This window comes from Branchiostoma floridae, chromosome 13 (genome assembly GCF_000003815.2).
Source record: "Branchiostoma floridae strain S238N-H82 chromosome 13, Bfl_VNyyK, whole genome shotgun sequence".
NCBI classification, from domain to species: domain Eukaryota; kingdom Metazoa; phylum Chordata; class Leptocardii; order Amphioxiformes; family Branchiostomatidae; genus Branchiostoma; species Branchiostoma floridae.
Window position 1 is genome coordinate 12,923,400 of NC_049991.1, and position 21,336 is coordinate 12,944,735.

Genomic DNA, 21,336 nt, shown 5'->3' on the forward strand with positions numbered 1-21,336 from the left:
GCAGTAATTTCCCCTTCGATAACCGGTCTGGTTGACGTTGATCGAGAGGGCCAAATGTACGTATCCGGGTTTCACCGATCGAAGAAACACGAAGAAAGGCCACATGACGTCTAAGTATGTTTATTGAACGCAAATGAGATTCATTCGCGATCATCAAAGCACCCCTCTGCTTGCACCAAGATTACTCTGCGACCTCTTGGGTATTAAAACGGAGCTTAATCGGGATATTTTTCACCAGTGTACAAGATTTTAAGGTCCTATCCGTGATGCAATTAGGGTTGCTGGACTCTTCTAAGGTGAAACCTCCAATTTTTCTAGGAGCAACTCACGTAATGGCCTAAGCTACGACCTTTGACACAGGGTCAAGAACATAACAATACTAATGCTATATAGATTTAGACCGGGATGCTTAGAGTCTTAAATCGATAAACCGCTTTTAATATGTTGGGAAGTATCCGCAGCCTGGGGTACCTTTCCCAGATACTCCCTCTGGGAAATGTATTATACGAACTCTATAAAGATACTGTCGACTTTGGATGTGCCGGCATATCTCCGACCTGGACATGTGTTCGTTTACATAACAGTGAGAATAACTTATTTCAAATTCTCGTCATTTCCATTTGTACAGATCGCCACGTAAGGTTGCAGTAAGAAATGTACAGCGAGTGCAGTGAGGATATCGTGTAGAGGATGAAGATGATGGTTTCAAGGAGAGTAGCCAACTTCGGCGCGTTCTGCTTCGCAATTGGAACAATCTTGGCTGGTGCCTCTGTAGAAAATGGCACACTATGGAAAGAAAGGACCCTGACGCTTGCTGCGATTCTCGAGTCCGAAGAAGAAAGGATGTCTTTTCTAGAGGATGTGAGAACACAAGGTCCCATCAGAGGTAACGACATAGACACGGTGTCCATGGTAGCGAACAGCAGTAACCCCATGGGTACCATGGTGTGGGCCTGTGACGAGGCCGTGCCCAGGAGACCGGACGCCATCCTGTTCGCTGGAGGACACGACATGTCTCTCCTGTCTGCCAGGTACGTCATGATGGTGGCCAAGTACCTGGACATCCCGGTCATCAGCGCCTACAGGGGCATGTCCGGCGTCGTGGCGAGACAGGTAAGATTATGTTTCACTTTATCTTTCTATCCCCAGATCAAAGTTATACAATGTATGTTAGAATAATTAGAGTTGTAAAAATGTATAATGTACTTTCTTACTAATTTATGCACGCATTTTATCACCATTCCTGTGGATATACAGCTTGCAGATATTATTTTTTGTTAATATACATTGCTGCCAAGACATGGTTGTTTGCAAATAGTGTGATATATTTGTACTCCTGTGTGTCTTGAAAATATCACATTATCTTTGTGATTGGATACTTTCTAACGCTTCATTCGTAGAACATGATTTCATGAGGCTCATGATCAAGTACGCCGTAAATCAACTTTCTTGTACTCATTATCAATGTGGCATAAACACGTCGTTGCCATATCCAACTGCATGATATTGGGCTACTTTCAACTGGATGGAGACCGTCCAGCGACCAAACCTTGACTTTTATGACTTTATAATTGGAATATCATCCAATATGTAAAATCACGATTTTAATGATAATAAAACACACAGACGTATAAAATACACTTCTTCAATGTTAAAATACACTTGATCAACGGTCACCGCCCGGTGGAAGGAAGCCATGTGAGCTGTACATTGTTGATTCTCCTCCATTCACTTTCTGCTTAATCTGTAACTGTCGCACGTGCATGTTGCAATGATTTGAACTGATAACATGTCTAGAATAATGTCGTAAAAGAACCTTCACAATGGCAGACCTGAGAGAGAATAAGGATTATCTAAAAAGTTCCAAAATTGCGGTGCTTTAGAAGCCATTACACTACTGAGCCGCAAATGGAAATCTCTGAGAATGGAGCTTTCCTTAGAAAGAATGTGAATCCCTATTTTCTGTTCACTTTAAGCTTGGCATTAAAACCGACGACGCATAGGAAGGCTTTTGTGTACGTTTTACCATTTATGCTTAATCTTCCTCAACAGATACATGAATTGCTCATCTAAGTAAACTTTGAAATGCACATTGATCTCTAATGTTTGACCCGGTTGCCAAATAAGCGCCGAAATGGGTTGTGCATTAATACTTTTGACGTTGACTGGCTGTGACCGCCAGTTGGGTTCTCCTTTTTTGACTGGCCATTATGTCCCACAAAGATTGGATGGGATGGAAAGGAATGGAAGGTTAGACAAACCTTGCAGACCATATGGCTTTACAGGGTACCACCTTGCTATTCAAAATGTGCCTGTAATAACACAATCACACGTCATTGCAATGTATACCCAATCAAAGCGCTTAGCAAATGGGACTAAATTGCCAACGTTTGAACTCTAGTTAAGCCCCTGTTACAAATCCAGGATATTTCCCCAACCTTAGCCTTGACGGGTCTCACTTATTACCGAAAACGGCCGAAAACGAACGAAAACAACCAGAAATACTGAGGTTCGCTTATTACCAAAAACAACCGAAAACAACGTTCACTTATGACCGAAAACAACTTTGCCGTGATTATCGGAAACAACAACCGAAATCAACTTGAAACCCACTAGCCAACTAAGGCTGTTGACAGTTTCGGAGCGGCATAAGGCGTAGGTCACATTTGCAAAACGGGCCCCGGTATAAGATAACGAAAAATTATATTGTATACCTGGAAATATACACAAATTATGCCCATGAATCTTACGTTGACATTTTGTGCATTTTGATGTCTTTCATATCATTATTTTCCCTCCCAAAAGCTGCCCGGCAGGACCTCGGTTTAGAAATGTGACCTAAGCCTAACCAGTTTTAAGCCATGTGTATCATCCATGATGACCATGTCACAACCGTTCCGCAAGCAGCGCCGTTGACCTTTTTCCCACCAGAGCCCCGAACGCTGTTTGACCTACTTGCAATTAGCCTGGAGGCCATAGTCGACTAAGTGTGACAGGGCATTAACTTTGCCGACAAACACGGCTTCATTCATCACCATTTTCCTGAGTCGCAAATGTGTTGCAATAGTTACGCTCTGATTATGGTATCTATAGCACAATTTTACACCCTGGATAAATGACACTGATAGATATGTTTTCTCCTTCTAAGTATAGAACTTTACGGCCATTGCTTGCATCGTCGTTATCTTGTTTGCATCAATTTTTCCTAAATTGGACACGTAATACTTTTAAACTCACTTTTTGACTGCTAAATCCTTTATATAGCAGGGCCTATTTGTCACCTAAGATTTTTCGTGATAGGTAATTCCCCCAGGGGACGTGCGCTGAATGGCTCGGGTTGATTGCACACGTGAGGGGATTGAAAATGAGGAGACAAGAATAAGTAACGTAATGTTAATGGATCGATGTGTTAGAACATAAGCAATGAAGCTTAACCCAAGTTCTGTCACCGCCGCGTTACGGTTGATACCAGTTCTTATTGTTTTAATCAAATTGTCCCTTGCGCAATAAACGGCAACGAAAGGGGCAATAACTTCACGTGAAGTAATATTGCAGAATGGATTTAACCGATCTAATTTCATCTCCAGGGCTGACAGATGTATACTAAAGCCGTGTATATCTTAAGAGAGGACTCCTAGTGGTATTGGATTCACATAAGCTGGGTTATCGTATTATCCAAAAGCTGTGGAGCTAATGCAACAAAATGGCCTTCTTTTTTTTGCAATAAAACTCAGAACGCGTACGGACACAGAGAAGCTACGTTTACTTAAAGAATCTCACAAGTCCTCTAGGACCAGGAAATGTAGACTTAAACAACATAATATTTCATAATTCAAAGGCAATCATGCAAAGATCATATTATAGGGCTTTGGTGGTAGCTTAGCAACAAAACACATATCAGCACTTTTTTTGAGTGCGTCACAACTGTGTATTGTATTGCCAACTTCACGTTACCGCGTACGTGGGTGTTTGTTGCATTTTGTTCTAACATTTTAGAAACCTTTGTAACGATAAGTTACTGATTTGAAGGCTTTCTATCGGATTCGAACATCTTATGTTAAATTTCTAATGTTTCAGTTTCTAACCTGTGCCAACATAGATTCATTATTTGTTCCAACATGTTTGAACATGTTACAAAGTTTGTGATTGAATCTGTGGTCAGAGGGCAATTCACACATTTCCTGTACTTGGCAATGAAATTATGTTTATCTGACACCTCCGCACAAAAGAGCCACCAGTATCCAGCTGTGAAATAAAAAAATATATAATAAGTAAACAATGGAGGCTAGTTCACTCCTACTTTTATGTGGGAAATAATCCAAATCGATGATATGGAACATCTTCCAACAGTGGAAAAAATCACATAGATGATTAAAAATTCGATATTCGTATAGTTACTTTCACAATGTCTTTAACATATCCATATTGCTCAAACATGTTCAAACTTTCATTCTTACTATTGTGACTGAAATATTCTTCAGCTCGTAGTTCAAACTTGTAGTAACAAATATAATTTTCAAACCCTCTTGGTGACTTGAAATTGACACTAATCAATAAACATAACCACAATGATGCATCATAGTTTACTTTACCACATGAAGAGTAATCTAACATTCCCTACTGTATCATAATTTATCAATTTATTGTGCAATTACGTGGAAGTACACCATGCCATTACTATCTACGAGTATCTGAGGCACGGTGCATAAACAATTTGTCAGATCAACATCAGTTGTAGGCGAAGTAATAAACCTCCATTCGTCATTATGGCGGTGCAATCTCTGTGGAGAGTCTTAAGTTAACAGTCAGCGGTTGTTTTGGTTTAGGCAGATTAGAGGCAAATGTGTTTGTGATTTATAAGACCCCCGTGCGCGAGTCTTTACCGTTAATGCATAATTCAAACCTCCTATTTTCCTCACGTTTAAGTATGCCATCCGCATGCCGTACATCATGTTATCGAGCTGTAAAACTGCACTATAAATCCTGATAATTGGACAAGAGTGATGGTTTGGGGTTTCCTGGTGTCCTGGAGCAACTATTGACCAGGTCAGCTTGACCAATACCTTACATTGTACGTATCGACGGGACGGACAGAGGGTCCCCACCGGTGTCATTTCTGGTACATTGACATTGCAATTTGCAGTAGAACCTGCCTGCTCCAAGTTACCTAAAGTTTTATTAGACGAGGGCAAATTTGACAAGAAAAGCTTTCCTGTATTTGCCATGTTCTAATCCATTTGGATCTACATGACAAGATCGTTGCCGCCTCCTTGCTCGGTTGTCGTTTTTTACCTATTTGAGCGACAAGCAATGATTACAGTATAAATCCAAAGGATCAAAAGTTTTTTTTTATATAAGTAAACTTCAATTGCAAGTCCAAAAGAGGCCTACCAGTGACCTGATCGTCCGGTGTAGTACATTTATGACACGCACAGTTTACTCTAAGATCAATACTACAGACCATCAAACCCAGAATAAAACTTAACCGTAATCTTTTACTTGCTGCCATTGCGCCATATATAACGCTTCTGGTGATCCGTACCAACATCGTGCTGGAGGGATATGTGATGGAAAATTCTCGCACACTCATATCATACCCTTTCGACCATTTTATTAGGATTCCGTGTGCTACAGATCACTGGACGTGTAGAGCGATAAAGCCATAGATTTCATCCACAGCCTATCATGTGCGTGTAGTCAATACCAATCGCCATCAACTTGATCTTGATTCGATTTTTGTTCTGGTCACCTGTTGAGTTGAGTATCCTCCCATGTAATTACAACTAACACCACGCACGGTTATTCTGAAGGGTGCCACAGACGCTGCCAATCTGTCTGGGTGGAACAGCCATCCGAGGATTTGGCGTGCGCTCTGATTGACCCTTGACGCTACCATACTGCCCCCAATTATTTAATACATACACTTGGGCTAAGTAAGACGGATTGATGCGTAACACTTTTTGTCACGCCACAGCTTCAATGCTTAACAAGCTTACACAAGGATCTGTCTTTTTCCTTAGGCAAAGATGACAGACACAACGTGAGATCGTATCAATGTGCGTCTACGTCAAACATTGGACATTAGACAGATTAGTGTCACATATCAAACATCATATTCAAAGCATTCCTGTCAAAGAAAGATGAACACTATTCAAATACGACATGTTCGAGTATCGCGTTATGCTCCTTATATGACTTGCTGAAGGCACAGTGACATAGAAAATCCCCGGGCCTCACGTCTTGCATAGTTGTATACTTCCAGTTTACTTGCCAGGCCAAGCTTGTTTAGCTATCTCAGCGGCTCTCTCCGTAACCTTAACTGTAAATGGTCCCAGCTGGCCACATCGGTCTATACATTAAGTTGATACCTTCTAAATCCGGACCCAGACAAGAAATGCATAGGCTCGCTAACATTGACATTACCAATTCTAACTTGATCTAAAATGACCTTGACTAGGGGATCTCAAACCGCACAATGCATTAATCATTCTCACCGTAGCGTTGAGTGGCGAGACACTAGAGTGTTTGGCAGAGGTGCAAGGTTTGGATCCCCTGACATGTGCCGATGTTGTGCCCTTGGGAAATTCAGTTTTCAGACACGAATTTCCTTATTTCACACAGGTGAAAATGAGTACCTAGTTTCGGTTAGGGCTGCCCCTCGGATAGTATGTTGCATTGATGTGTTTTAGAATAACGTGAAAGTGTCCGCCATACTTATCGAACACAGTATAGAGACTCTTCTCGGTATGAGTGAATCAAATAGATCTGTCCGGATATGCAGATTGCCACAGTGCAAACCTGATGTGTTACGCCATGATGAGGTGGTTTACAAACTTATCACCCAAAACTTGTTTTGTTAAGTAAATGTGTTTTGTGTTATTCATATATATTCCACCTTTCACCTCATGAACTGGGGTCTGTTCTACCATTGGTAACAGGAAGAACTCCCAAACTTCGTCCATCTCGGCGTGTCGGTTGAGCAGGAGTACTCGGCCCTGCTGAGTATCCTGAAGTTCTTCTTCCAGACACGTTTCTCCATCATCACGAGTCTGCACACGGGACACAAGGCGTTCATCCGGTACTTCCAGGAGCAGGTGGAGAAGGAGGGTCAGTCAGTCTTTGTGTTTCATTTCAAAATGAGCTCTCCGAACATGCAATCGTACCATCATTTATAACTAGCGCTACAGTCCAGGGGCATAACAGAAAAATTGTGCAAATTTGTCTACAAGCCACAACTTTGACACTCATGTAGTTGAATGCATTCTAAGCCAGTAAGCTATACGGAAACTGCCCTATGTATCTTTGGAGGCATGTCAGTGTATTTTGGGCTACTGTGCCCTGGCACCAAATGAATTGAATTGACCTGAATTTGAAATTGGGATGTCAAAGACATATCCCCATTGATCTCTTTTATGGATACAAATGTATCCATCCATAGCTGATCACATTAAGTCGAAATTAGGAAAACGGACCTATGCAAATTATGGCATTCTTGTTTTCAGAGCGTCTCACAGTGGCCGAAATGCCCTCATACAAACCCCTAAGCCGACACTCTTTCACATATTTCCACCTGCCAATGTGTCTTCATCAAGAGTATTCATATGTCTTTCTCAAAATCGTGGCCAAATTCCTTAGAAACGTCGCCAACTTCAAATCAAACAAAATGTCAAGAGCGTCATATTCAAATCTTAAGTAGGGTCACCAGCCGCGCAAATGCCAATTTCATGCTCATTCTGCCTCACTAATGCGTCATTTGACGATATAACGAGTGGTCTCATTCCAGCTCATCTGCCGTAAATGCCCACAGAAGCAACATTAAACTCGGCCTATTTAGTCTCAATGGTCCTGGAATCAAGCGAATTCGTCTAGCGCCATCTCGTCTTGAGAGCGAATTAGATACGTTGGATGAGTTCAAAGACCACACACCTCCCTCTGCACATCTAAAGAGTGGTTGTTGTATGTGAAGTTCTCCTTCCCAATCAACAGACGTGTGTAGTACATATGCCCTGTTCCTTCGTAGTAAAATGCCTCATATATGACCCTTTACGTTATACTGTTGAACAAATTAACATGATAAAGACACCCAAAGGCCAATGAAAAGAAATCTACCACTATAACAAAAAGAATAATTTTCATTTCACCAACAGGTGATGCCTGGGGTGTTGAAAACGTCTTGACGCTTGACCTGGACAGTATGGAAGAAATAGACCTGTACATGTCTCTAGCCCGGGACATCACCTCAGGTATCATCCTACTGTACTGCACCAAGCAGGAGGCAACCGTCCTCCTACCGGCCGCGGAGATAGTCGGCAAGTTTTCGGAAAACTCCGTGTGGATCGTGCCGGAGATTGTTATCGGTGATCTGGACAGCGCGCTTACAGCTCCGTACGAGTATCCAGTGGGACTGCTGGGGATAAAGTACGAGAGTCCGTCCTACAGCACGAGGAAGATGACCCTGGACGGACTGTCTGTTTACAGGACGGCCATGGAGAAGTACCTCACCAAAGGAGACGTGTCTGAGACCTTCATGAGTGACACCTGCTGGAACTACACCTCACAGACAAAAAGCGACAGATTAACGTTTAAAGAGTGAGTTTTAGTCGTCTGTATTGTGTCAAAAAAAATAAAAGTATAAACGTTTGTGTGGTCTGTACAGAAAGCTCTGACGTAGATGGCTGAGGGATCACTCAAGACTAGGTTAACATTCTTTGAACACAGACGCCCGAGTTCAAAAACCTCAGAAGTTTCCCAACATATCCACATAGAATCAACGGGTCATTCGGTCTCACTGGACAAAGTTAAAATCTTTAACATAGAACCAGACTTTTTCGCCAGAGGGATCAAAGAAGCCATCTACATCAGAGCTTTACAACCATCTCTGAACAGAGACGGTGGGCGCCATAGACTTCCTGCAACGTATGATTACTGCTTACCGAGTCACGTGTTCTATCTGCATAACGTGACGTCACGACAACAGTGGAATGTTCATTCCTTGACAAAGACTGGTACTATTTAGTCAAAAATTTGGATGAGTCCAATTTTTGTGTTGGATATTACTAGTCCAATAATATCCTTTGGTATATAATCTTTATTTCTTTCAACAGTTTTCTGCAAAATGCCTCCATTCCGGAACGTGACATCAAATTCGGCGCTGATGGCTTGGTCTACAGCCCTAATTTCGCCATCCTGAACGTAGCTTCCAAGGGGACATGGCAACGGGTAAGAATATAAAACATTCATTTTGTACTTCAGCTCCGTCATTTAATCTCCGTTTCTCACAAGCGACATCAAGTAAGGCTTAGTATGTTTCTCACGATTTCATTTCGCTTTTATTCCCAACATGCCAGGAAACGTCATTTACTGATGAGAGCGTGATTTTGTTCGCTGTATGTGGTTCCTTAGGCGATTGAACTTAATGAACCTTAATCACTATCACTGCTACATACATTAGAGGTACCCGGGAACTCAAAGCTACTTTTATTATAAAGCATATATTACGTGTGGCAGTGTGTCAAACTTATTGCCAAATTATTACAGAGACTTTATTAGAGAGTGTAATTGAAGCCAAAACATTTTATAATATTGCTATATATATCTATGTTGGTTAACCGTGTATAATTTGAATCCTTCTACAGACGTCACTGTCGGGGTTATGTAATTGCATCATGCATTCTCTTTCATTACACAAAGTGTCCCGGAGTCACGCACCATTATATCAGCCGTCCTTTGAGATATTGATGTTTTGGTACGAAATTAGATCTAGCACGACGGCCCTTAGCTTTATTAGACAATACAGTATTTACGTAATGTTTATAATTACTTGTAACGTACTCTGACAGTAGCTTATTTTGAATCAATTTCCACAATGAAAATTAGTCTTGTGGTTTTGGATTAATTCTAGGTGTTCTGTAATAAGGGTGATAGAATTTGTCTACGCAGCTCGCGCATATTACTAGTATCAGTGGAGGGGGAGGGGGTGGATCTGTACATGCATGTTACGTATAATGTTATTGTCCTGTGTGTCATGTAGTTTTGTGTACTTATGGTAAGGACTAGGGCTGGGTATCGGTACAGCGTACCGGTACAAAACCGGTTTTTCTTATTGGACCGGTCCAGAAAAACCGGACCTGAAAAAATTAGGTGGACCGGATGTTGGACCGATTAGAAAATTAACATATCATTTTATCAGGCATTCACACGTTTTGGCGCTTGCAGTTGGAAGAAAATGACAAGAGTGAAGTAGAGTAGAGTTTATAGTAATTTCTACCAAGTTTTACAGCCAATCGTACAGGTGCAGTTAGCGTTGTAGGATTTTAAAACGCCAGTGTAAGTCTAATACTCCACCAGACAGATTTCTTTGTAGTGAAATGGACCATTGGTATGAGTCATACTGAATCAGGTCCAGGTTCAGGTCCGGACCTGGACCTGATCCTTTGGACCTGAACCGGACCTGGACCTGAATTTTCTGTACCGGTACCCAGCCCTAGTAAGGACCACAGACCTCAGGAAGAATAGCTATAATGTAAATTCTCAAGCTACATGTGGCTCTCAAAAACCTCAACTCAATTTGTGATGATCTTAAAAAATTGCAGGGTGAAAAGGATGGAAAGGCGATTTTACCTTATTGCACTAAAAATGACCCTAAGCCTATGTCACACGTCCAGCCCGGATGTGTGACGTCGGCGATAGGTCAAAGGTGCTTGGAAGTCGGTATCGGCCCCCGACTCGGTACATAAAATAACTAAGCTGTGATGATTGCGGCAGGTTGGGTCCATCATCATGAACCGGATCTCCCTGAACGGGATCATCTGGCCGGGTAACTCGTACCTGGCGCCCCGCCCGGTCAATCAGCGGCACCTCAAGGTCGTCACCATCGAGGAGGAGCCGTTCGTCATGGTCACGGATCTGTCCCCCGTCACCGGGGACTGCACCAAAGCGGCGCTGCCGTGCACCAAGTTCGACTCCAATGGACAGTAAGCTCAGCCCTGTCTAGTATCTGTTTTCTAAGCCATAAGAAATTTCTACTAGTATTCTACTACACATTACGGAAGAAATGGGTAGATTCGCCTTCCATTGCCACAGAAGAAGAGGTTAAACCAAGGAGCTTTTATCTGATAAAAGCTCCTTGGTTAAACCTAATACAACTACCTCAAATTATATTTCAAAATGCAGTATACTGTATAGGAACATATACCGGGGGGGGGGGCTTTTGAGGCCCTCCACTTCTAAGTCCTATAACTCTAAAACGACGTGCCGTAGGGCCACCAAATTTTCAGGACATAATTTCGACATAATATCTGACAAGTATATGACGTTTGACGTTACGTTAACGTAAGATGACGTAATTATGACGTCATCAATTTGATTACATTGGCCAAACCTATGAAAAATGGGTATTCTCAGAAAACTTCAAGTTATGGTACAAAAATGTAACAACAAGTGCAGATAACAGAATAATAATGTTTATTACTACTTGCGTTGCCAATAGCAACATCAATGACGTCAATATGACGTCATAAAATGACGTCATGCACATCTAACTTACGAGTTGGGCTCCGCCATATTATATCCACCACCTTGAATTTTTAAAAATACTTTTTTTGCAACAAATAATCACAAAGGGCAATGGAAATTGACTAAATTCATTCATTTAGATGGTTTTTGATGAAAAAATACCAGGTAGTTACAAATTTTAAGGGATAATTAGCTTGTTATTATTGATCTGGCCATTCGGTCCGCCATCTTGGATGTTGGGCTGATGACGTCATCTAATTAGCATAATTTATGCAGATATAATTATGAAAGATATGCTGAATAATACAAGATTTTATTTATGTAACAAAATCGCAGTAATATAGCAAATAAATGTGAAAAATACATAGTTAGAACCAAAAATAGTGATTTTTGGCAAAACTGCCTGTCAACAAACGGTTGCCATGGCAACAAGAAAAAATGGAAAATTTGTCAAACTTCGTAAAATTGTTGCCAACAATATTTTAAGAAAACTCATTAAATTTGGTGGCTCTAGCGTAAGACTAAAGTTACTTTGTATTTCCAGGAGAGAAGATAAGTGCTGTGCTGGTTTCTGTATGGACCTGCTGGAGCAGCTGAAGGATGACGCATGGTTCACGGTGGAGATTTACGTGGTGGCGGACGGGCGGCACGGGACGGTACAGAGCGGGAACTGGAACGGCATCATCGGTGACCTCATCAACGGGACAGCGGACATGGCAGTAGGTCGGTATTAGCCTCCATAGCAGGCTCTCTGGGTACTTTTTCGTCTTTTCTTTGGCTCATAATACACTTTTTTTCTGGCCAGTTATTTTTGTACTGGGTCACTTGTACTGCCGGCCCGTAGTACGGACCTACAGTACAAAAAGAGATGGCCAGCAAAATGTATTATGAGCCAAACAAAAGACGAAAAAAAGGCCCAGATGAACTGCTATGGAGGGTAGACCGGTATGGGGATTAAAAGCCTTCATACTGCATCAAAATATCACAATCTATCATTACGTTTCCTAGTTTTTAAAAACAGAACCTTGCTTTGTGTCTCTAATGTGTTGAAACTTGTTCTCCTGTCTTCATAGCCTCTGTGGGTTATTATTGACAATGGTAAACTCCTCATTCATATCGGCCCTACATGTACGTACAGCATCGGCTATATGAGTAACCGGTGCTTCCGTCCTATAAAGGAGAGACACGCTTACCAAGATCAATGCCTCATTCAAAATCCGGTCAGGTTTATACTATGATGTTCCATATTCTCAGTCAGCGACACCATCTAATACCTTTCATCAGCCTCGCGTACTTTATGTCAGTCACATATTATTGGCTCCTACCAAAGCTATGAAGATTATTGCAACATCTGTTATTTTCCCGCAGGGTCTCTTACGATCACAGAGGAACGTCTGGAGGCGGTTGACTTCTCCGTACCTTTTATTGAGACAGGCTTAAAGGTGATGGTAGCGAAGAAGAAGGGAGTTGTGTCACCGTCAGCCTTTCTTGGTAGGTCAAGGGGCACATACTGTATGATACAGAGATATCTCAAGTTCCCCGTGCCTTTTATTAAAGTGGGTGTCTCTCTGAAGCTGTTGTACGTAGGCGGCTTCACTTAGTACTTCGGAGCGATTTGTCAGAGCGCTCAGCGAGTTTTACCGATAAATAACACGAATTACTTTACGCTCTGTGTGTTTTTTTGTCAAGTCATATGACTTGTGTACGTTTCCCATGGAATTTCCATTACAAAGTAAAGGATTCCGCAGCCTCGGTGAGATGCCATTGATAGTTTTAAAGTAGTATTCAATTCAAATATCAATGTAACAACTTCACAACCTACACAATGGAAAGGTTTCCCACAAATGGTATGACTCCTACTCTCTTGTGTTGGTCGTCAGAACCATACGACGCCACGCTATGGATCATCATATCCGTGCTCATTATCAACGTCATCACGTGTGCGCTGTGGCTCTTCGAGAAACTGCGACCTGGTCAAGCCGGATATCCACAGAAAGGTGAGGATCTGCAATATTCATTTTGTCACATGGCAAAGTCCTGAATGAATCACGAAAGCTTGTGATCTTTAGATTGACATAAAAACCTTTGAGAGACACCATATTAAACGTACGTGGCTTAGATATACATGATATTAGACATGAAAGGGAGCTCAGATAGATGTGATTTTACCACTCTCTAATCATACACATCTGGTACATGTCATTACAGTGAACTGTACTCTTTTAAATATACACATGTACATGCCTTTCTCTAATGTTATAGAAGAAGATATATTCTTTTCTATTTTGTTTCCAGTAATGTCAGCGTCAGACCAACCAGCACGCTGGTTATTGAACCCTTTTCAAATGAAACGTGTCCGTTCAAACAGTGGTTAACTTGCCTGAATTGCCCACCAGATCCATCGAAGAGGTTTGCTCCATTCCACGCGTTCTGGCTGCTGTGGACGCTCCTGTTCAACAACACCATGCCGCTCATCCGCGTTCCCAAGGGCCTGGCGTCCAAGTTCATGGTCTGTGTGTGGGCCATGTTCTCAACCATCTTCATAGCCTCGTACACAGCCAACCTGGCGGCCTTCATGATCCAGGAACAAGTCAGTGAGAAGATCACGGGACTGACGGATCCGAGAGTGAGTTTTAGCCTCATTTCAGCATTGAGGTGACTCGGAACGTACCTTCAAGCTGTCTAACAAATAGTAACGCATGTTAGTAGGTTGCAAAACGCTTGCAGTTTGCTTAATCGTTTCCCTGTAATTGTCTACGCTACGCCTACTATGTCTACTCCTGTATACGCATATGAAATGCATTCATTCAACAGATGTTCTATAGCTTAAAGCGCTGACTTTTCATTTACTTTTGAAGGCAATTAGATAAGTACATAACTTTGCAGTTTTCATGTTCAGCACGTTGTGCCTTACTCTGCCCTGATCTGATGTAGAAATAAGAGTCACGTCTGTTCATCTACGTTGTCCCAGATCCATATAAAACATGCAAACAAATGGGAAGGCGCCGCTGATAGTAAGTGTGATGTATAGCACCTACCACATGAAACCTTCAGGAGGTCTCCTATTACTCCCAGACTCACTTTTCTGATCGATTCTGAACGCCACACGACCTTTATAAGCCGTTTCAAAAACCCATTTAGTTTGCTGATGTCCTGCGGCTACGTTAGGTTTTAGCAATAACCTTTATGATGGCAACCGCAGTAGATCACTGTGTGCCGGGGAACGTTAAACCGCGCATGATGCACGACTGGTGCAAAAGTAGCCTGCCCCGTGTAATTGGTAGGAGAGACCCGACACTGTTTCTATGAAGTACTGTGATGATTTGTTGCACGCGCTCCGACCCCGGTCACAAGCTGGCTATAAATTCTATTAATGTGGCTGATGATTGAACTTTCCTTGTCTTGTCTTGCGGGTTGCCTCAGCATCCAAGGTTACCGCAAAGGTGAACCAAATAGATTAATGCCTAGTGTTTTCTTGATGAAATTACTAGCACTTTGAAGGTTCAGCTTTTGTGATACTGTTTTAGATTTCCTGGGTAGAAGAATGTCCTTGCTTGCAAAGGCGTTTATATTAACCTCTGCTACTTGCGTTTTGGTAGAATTGGATTTCGGATGAGGGAGTTAGAGATTTAAACCCCGGCTTTACTGTTGAAATATCAACTCCGAACCAGCGGTGATTGGAGACTAATGTTGTTATCCTCCGGCAGGAGTTCACCCCGTATATCATGGCTTTAGAGTACGCGCTACGACTGAAACAGGTTTAATCCCCCTGATATTGGAGTATAGGAAGTACATTTCCCACGCTACAACTTGGCAAACGAAGTGTCGAAACCTTTGCCCTTGCCCTAAAGGACACCTTGACTATGTAACCCGAAACTCTGTGCAATGTCATCACTCTCCAACTGTAGCTTCTGATACTGACTGCTGGGTCTAGGATTTCTGGATAAAATATACACCATTTCTCACTCTAAAATGTCAGACTATCAACCATCTGATATTGTTGTTGACACTTTTGGTACAGAGGTCATGTGCCTGGTTAAACATATACCATGAATATGACAATAACATTTTCCCTCGGCGCTTGAGACTCGCATCTATATGTACGCTAACCTACCTCGCTGAAATATTGCATCCCGTTAATAATAATAATTGTGATAATTATCATAATACATAGTTGAGCATGATACTCCTGTCAGTATTAAACACACATGATACTTTCCCCCAGTTCCAACGTCCAGAGGAGTTTCAGCCGTCCTTCAAGTTCGGAAGTGTGGTGGGGACCAGTATGGAGATGAAAATCCGTGACAACTACCCGCGCATGTACAGCTACATGCAGAAGTTCAACACCAGGTCTGCCAAGGAGGCCGTAGAAGCTCTTAAGAAAGGGTAAAAAAAAACATTTCTACGAAATCATAATTTTGAGAACACTGAATTCCAATTACGTCTGATTAAATTATGAAAGCCGCTCTTAAAATGGTGTCGAAAGTGATGAATGTGTTATTGAAGCACCCCACTGTTTGAAGAAATGCTAATCATCGTGATAACCTTAGTTGAACAGTTCCTCTAGCGATGCATACACACACTGCAGCCAAACTTGACGGTTGATAGCACACTAGTACTATCACATATACTCCTTGCATATACATAGAGTTTGACGACACCGGCATACTTATCATTTTATGAAGATGATCGTAAATATCATTTCTGTAAGATAACAATTGATGTTGCTTTGATAATTTTCACCCCAGGGAACTGGACAGTTTTATCTACGACGCTGTAGTGCTGGAGTACCTGGCCGGGAAGGACGATGGCTGTAACCTGGTGACTGTCGGGAACGTTTTCGCCTCCACTGGATACGGGGTGGCGTTTCCCAAAGGTTCTCCGTGGAAGAACACAATCGACGTACTCATCCTATCCTACAACGATCATGGTACGTTTCGTCCTGTTATAGGTATATGTCAAATACATGTGAAGAAAACACTATCATATGATGATCTTATTTGCTCCTACTCTATTACAATAAGTTCTAACGTAACACTCACTTAGGGAACTACACGTTGAAGAATATTGGGCTGGACACCGATTTAAAGTACACTTATAGTAGCTTACTGTAACATACGTCATGAAACATGGATACATTTAGAATTCCACAAATGACTGTTGTTTTTGTTTCCCCCCAGGGTACTTGGACATGTTTAAGAGTCAGTGGGTGGAGGGACTCTGCAGCAGGAAACAGGAGCTGGAGAAGAACACCCATCGCCTCGCCATCGAGAACTGCTCAGGTTGGGAGTCAACAAGTTTATCAGTGTCCACCTGTATATATAACGTTATACATATAAAACGAATGATGACATATTGTCAAATGGCTTTTTTTAAGGACTTTAAGGAACCACAAGTTCAAATTCAGCGGAAGATACATTTTTCACAGTGGTAATGGATCCATTTGCTCATTCACTCTGTATGCACATCATGCATTAATCTTTTACTAAATGTATTTCCCTGGTGCAATAATATTATCGTTCGTGACAAAATATTAATTGGTAAACAAAACACTGTTAACTTAGAAAACAATAGAGGAGATCTTTTCCTTTCCATAACGACTGTTTTCAGCACATGTTGTTTTCTTCAGGAGTCTTCATCCTGCTCCTTGCTGCCATCGCGCTCAGCCTGGTTATCTTCTGTCTGGAGCACGTGGTGCACAAGTACCTGGTGTTCATCGGCAAGTGGCCCATGCTGTCAGACAGCGACATCCCGCCGTCTCCTGTGTACGAGAACGTAGCGGTACGAATCTACAGGGGCTTTCGCACAGTTTAATTTTGTGCGGTTATAAATGCTTTTGAAGCCAACTGCGTATAGATTTACTAATACAAAGTATATATGTTGAGCCTAATCTTAAAGCAGATTCTACGGTGGCATAAGATTCTGATACATTGTAGTATCAAAAGCTGACAGGGGAGTGAAGCCGGCCTATAGGAGTATGCATTGGCTACCGGAGTCAATGTAAACTCCTAGGCCGACTTCACTCCTCTATCAACATCTTATGCTACCGTAGGATCTGCTTGGATGATTATCCGTGGATGAAAGTTTCCTAGAACACAGCTTTAGTAATTTGCCTAGGTTGACAAAGAGCTTTCGATGAAAGCTCAATAGTTTGACAGACATTGTAATTTGTTGGTAATATCTATCTTGATCCGCTGTTGTTGGACAATCATGAGACTCGTCGTCACACTACGCCCTTTGTACCCGAAAGTTACACTAGCTGCTGAGTCATGTTATGATTTGAAGAAAATACTTCTATCCTGCAGGGCACCGGTAGCCTCCGGATAAACGGCGCAGAACGGGTGGTGGTGACGGAGCACAAGTTCGTCCATGCCGTAGACACGTTAGATGATGAATGTCCCGGATGTCAGGTAGCCCAGGAACAGATCCATGCTCTGACGTCACAGGTGCGGAAGGCCTTCACACGGCTGGAGGAGCTCGAGGGGGACACGGGGACAAGCAGGTATACAGTAACATAGCGTGCATTCTTTCAGGCCTTAGTTGGAAAGGCCACACTAGGTTGACTTTACAGATGACAACCACGCATACATCGTTTGGACCGTTTAAAAACATTCAAGATGGAAATTCTTTCTTTCGTGGACAAAGACATATAGCTCGCCAGAGCCTCATCCGTAGTGCCTTTCGCGACCATCGGGCGAAATATCGTCAAAACGTCCGTCAAGTTACCAGAATCGGTCTTTTTTTGGATTGGGAAATCGTAATGGGGGTTCGATATAGGCTGCTTTAACATGAGTTTTCAAAGTATAAACATTTTGTCAAGAATGACAATGTAAAAGACCTCCCAAAAAACGAAACAATTGGATATCTGGTCAAAGATATATGCTACCTTGGGGATCTACATCCTTGCGTAGTTTCCAAAGGGCTACCAAATCTAAATGCCAATCCTTACTTGTGAAACTAGATACTTTGGAAATGAATGCGATTTTCTTTTCAAAATGCTGTTAAGTGAGCTTTCCTCAGATGATAGTTAAGACTTTGTTAAAGACTTATATGACCCAACATTAAAGTCTAGATTTTCTTTTTGTCCGCACTACGTCTAATCCTGTACTAGTTAAGTGTTTGATTGTGAAATAAGGTATTGAAATGGGAAAAAAGGATTGAAATCCGTTTGTCAGTCTATTTTTCTCATCTTGGTGAGACTATGGCAATTGGACGGTCTTGTTGTACAATCTCCTCCCAGCGGTCAGAAACGGTACTGCAGGTTAAGCTCCAAAGGATAATGCAATTCTGACATTTTTAATCAAAACTGTGTTACGATAGGAACGTTTGATATAATAGAAGATATGTTTGACAAGACCTTATGTTTATGAGTTTCCCTGGTCGGAACTACTTTAAGTAGTGCAAATGTTGAATAATGCTTGCGATGTGTTATCACAGGGAGGTGATTCCCGAAGTTTTAAATGTTCAGAAACTTTTAAACGAAGACGTCCCAGCCAGAGTAGCGGAGCCACCTGGCGCCCTGATGTCCCTTCATGACGTGGTGCAACAACTGACGGGCGGTGGCGATGGGACAGAAGACGAGGGGACTAGTACTTCTCACACATCCGGGAACACAAGCCGAGCTAGTTCCTCTGGTAGCGCCTCCTCTCCGGAAACTGCCGAGCATGCTAATGAGGACTGAAGCAGAAAACTCAACAGGGTTAGCGTGAGCGTTACGCCTCCAGCCGTGACGTTTCTAAGACGTTAACGCTTCCTTTAAAAATTGCTATCGATTTTATTGTCTGATGTATTGGCGTACGGCTGACAGAGGTGGAAGTGTCAGCTGATGGACCGTTCACGGATCACCGGGAACTATGTGTCAAGTCACGTGTGGAACACTAAGTCATCAGTCTCCGTCTCTACAACAGTACGGGTGTCGTTCGTCACATTAAGCGTAATTACAACCTGTGTGCTCGCCCTTCCTACGGTACATACCGGCAAAGCTAACAAAAGAAGCCGATAAACAAACTCACCCAGCAGCGACCTTCCGCTGTCAAGATGTCAATCATATCACGGGGAGCAATGCCCGGCCCGACGATTGGTCGATATTTCATTTTTGTGTATGTAACGAATCCGTGCCACATGCTGCTGTTGCCATAAATTAAGGAAAAGGATCTTTTGTGACAAAAAGCTCTTTTGTGACAAAAAGAGAGACTATTACTACTCAGATATCTACAAGTGGAAGAAACGAGGGTGATGTAGAGACAACTTATGCCAAGTTCCTTGAATCGATTTTGACAAAGGAAGCTTCGTCTTTTGAATTAACTTTACAAAAACACACATATACATTGTCAGTCAGCCACACAAAATGTTAACTATGTAAAAGAAAATAAATGTAATCGTTGTATACCTGCTCCGTTTGTCACAAGCACGAAGGAATGTCATCATATGACGGCATACTAAAATATTTAGTGCGGTCATGATGGCTGAATATGAAAGACATAACTCGCATCATGTTGAGGTCATTACCATCATTATCTCTGTACAACGTGATCGCCTAGTTTCGATCTCTAGATGTTTCAGTCCGTATCCTGTTGAATAACTATGGTTACAAATGTAAAATCTGCAGCTGAGCAACTCCATCTCTGATACATGGGTAATCCTTCACAATTACAATGTATATCTAGCCGGACGTGTCTTTTGGTATCAAACCGACAGGTGGCTTTCACTGCAAGTCCATGAACTGAGATGATACGCCAGTCTGCTGTAAATGGTTCTTTTGAACCTGTAAAAAGCAGCGTATGAGTGTTGGAAGTATATAGAGTCTCACCCTATGGGCAATGAGATTGCATGGTGAAAAATTTCCGGGATTTGCACCTAGATTTACGTTATTTTCACTATTTGCCACAGTTACAGTGATGATATATATGAACAACTTCTTGCTAAGTGTGTGGGGAGTGGGGTATATTCGGAATCGCTTGATATACTTGTACAGATTGTCCGCAAACAACGTAAAGACGTATAACATACTCAGGCATCGTATTATAACCGGCACTGTGATTATCTGTGGGTGGTTAGATGATAATAATTATAAATACTTCATTTTCCAGCGATGTTTGTTACTTCTGGTCTCAGGCTGAGGACATGTCTAAAGTAAGTGCGTGGTGGTTGTTCATATGATCATGAAGAATAATCCGTCGATATTTTACGTCCTACACGTTATGGTTGTTAATAAAACTTATGTGTAAACACGATGCAGTGTTGTCTCTTCAATTGCGCCAAGACCGTATCTGTTATCATTTTATCTACCCTGGAACGTTCTTCGAACTTTGGATCACTGTCTCCTTGTCACAAATCATTTGTCCAACTTTCCAGAGATAAGTAGTTGTGGACATCCCTTCCACACAATTGCTACCATTGTAGAAAGAAAACCACCACACATACGGCAGCGAGATGATTGTACAATTTCAACAGCTCAAATGACAATGTAGACCATTTGGCACACTATTTCCAACCCTCCTCATACGAGCGATCGCGATGATGTCATGGTGACGCAGTGGTAGGCAAAAAACAGGTGTTTGGCAAAAGATTGATTTACATATTAACCAGTAATTTGAGCCGCTAATTTGAATATCAATTTTTGATCCAATCTACTGACGTCCTGGTAGGCAACAACCGTCCAATACCCCGGATATAAACAAAAACAGCGATCGCTCGTATTACAGACAAAAAACATTGTTATTGCTGTAAATTTTAGGTTCAGAAACTGGCAAACTACAATATAGTGACCTTATACCACATTGGGACAACTTGCTTTCAGAATGAGATACATGCATGCATATG

The 21,336-nt window shown here is 42.0% G+C and overlaps 1 protein-coding gene across 1 annotated transcript; it reads left to right on the forward strand.

Annotated features, from left to right (window-relative positions):
• Positions 1-599: 599 nt before the first annotated feature.
• LOC118429781 (glutamate receptor ionotropic, NMDA 2A-like) lies at positions 600-20,139 on the forward strand. Its single transcript, XM_035840413.1, has 15 exons — positions 600-1,113; positions 6,939-7,107; positions 8,148-8,589; positions 9,105-9,219; positions 10,765-10,973; positions 12,059-12,237; positions 12,883-13,005; positions 13,395-13,511; positions 13,911-14,140; positions 15,740-15,900; positions 16,263-16,444; positions 16,695-16,796; positions 17,144-17,295; positions 17,820-18,016; positions 18,952-20,139. Exons 1-15 carry the CDS (start codon positions 691-693, stop codon positions 19,193-19,195), a joined length of 3,045 nt encoding a protein of 1,014 aa, XP_035696306.1. The 5' UTR covers positions 600-690; the 3' UTR covers positions 19,196-20,139.
• Positions 20,140-21,336: the final 1,197 nt, after the last annotated feature.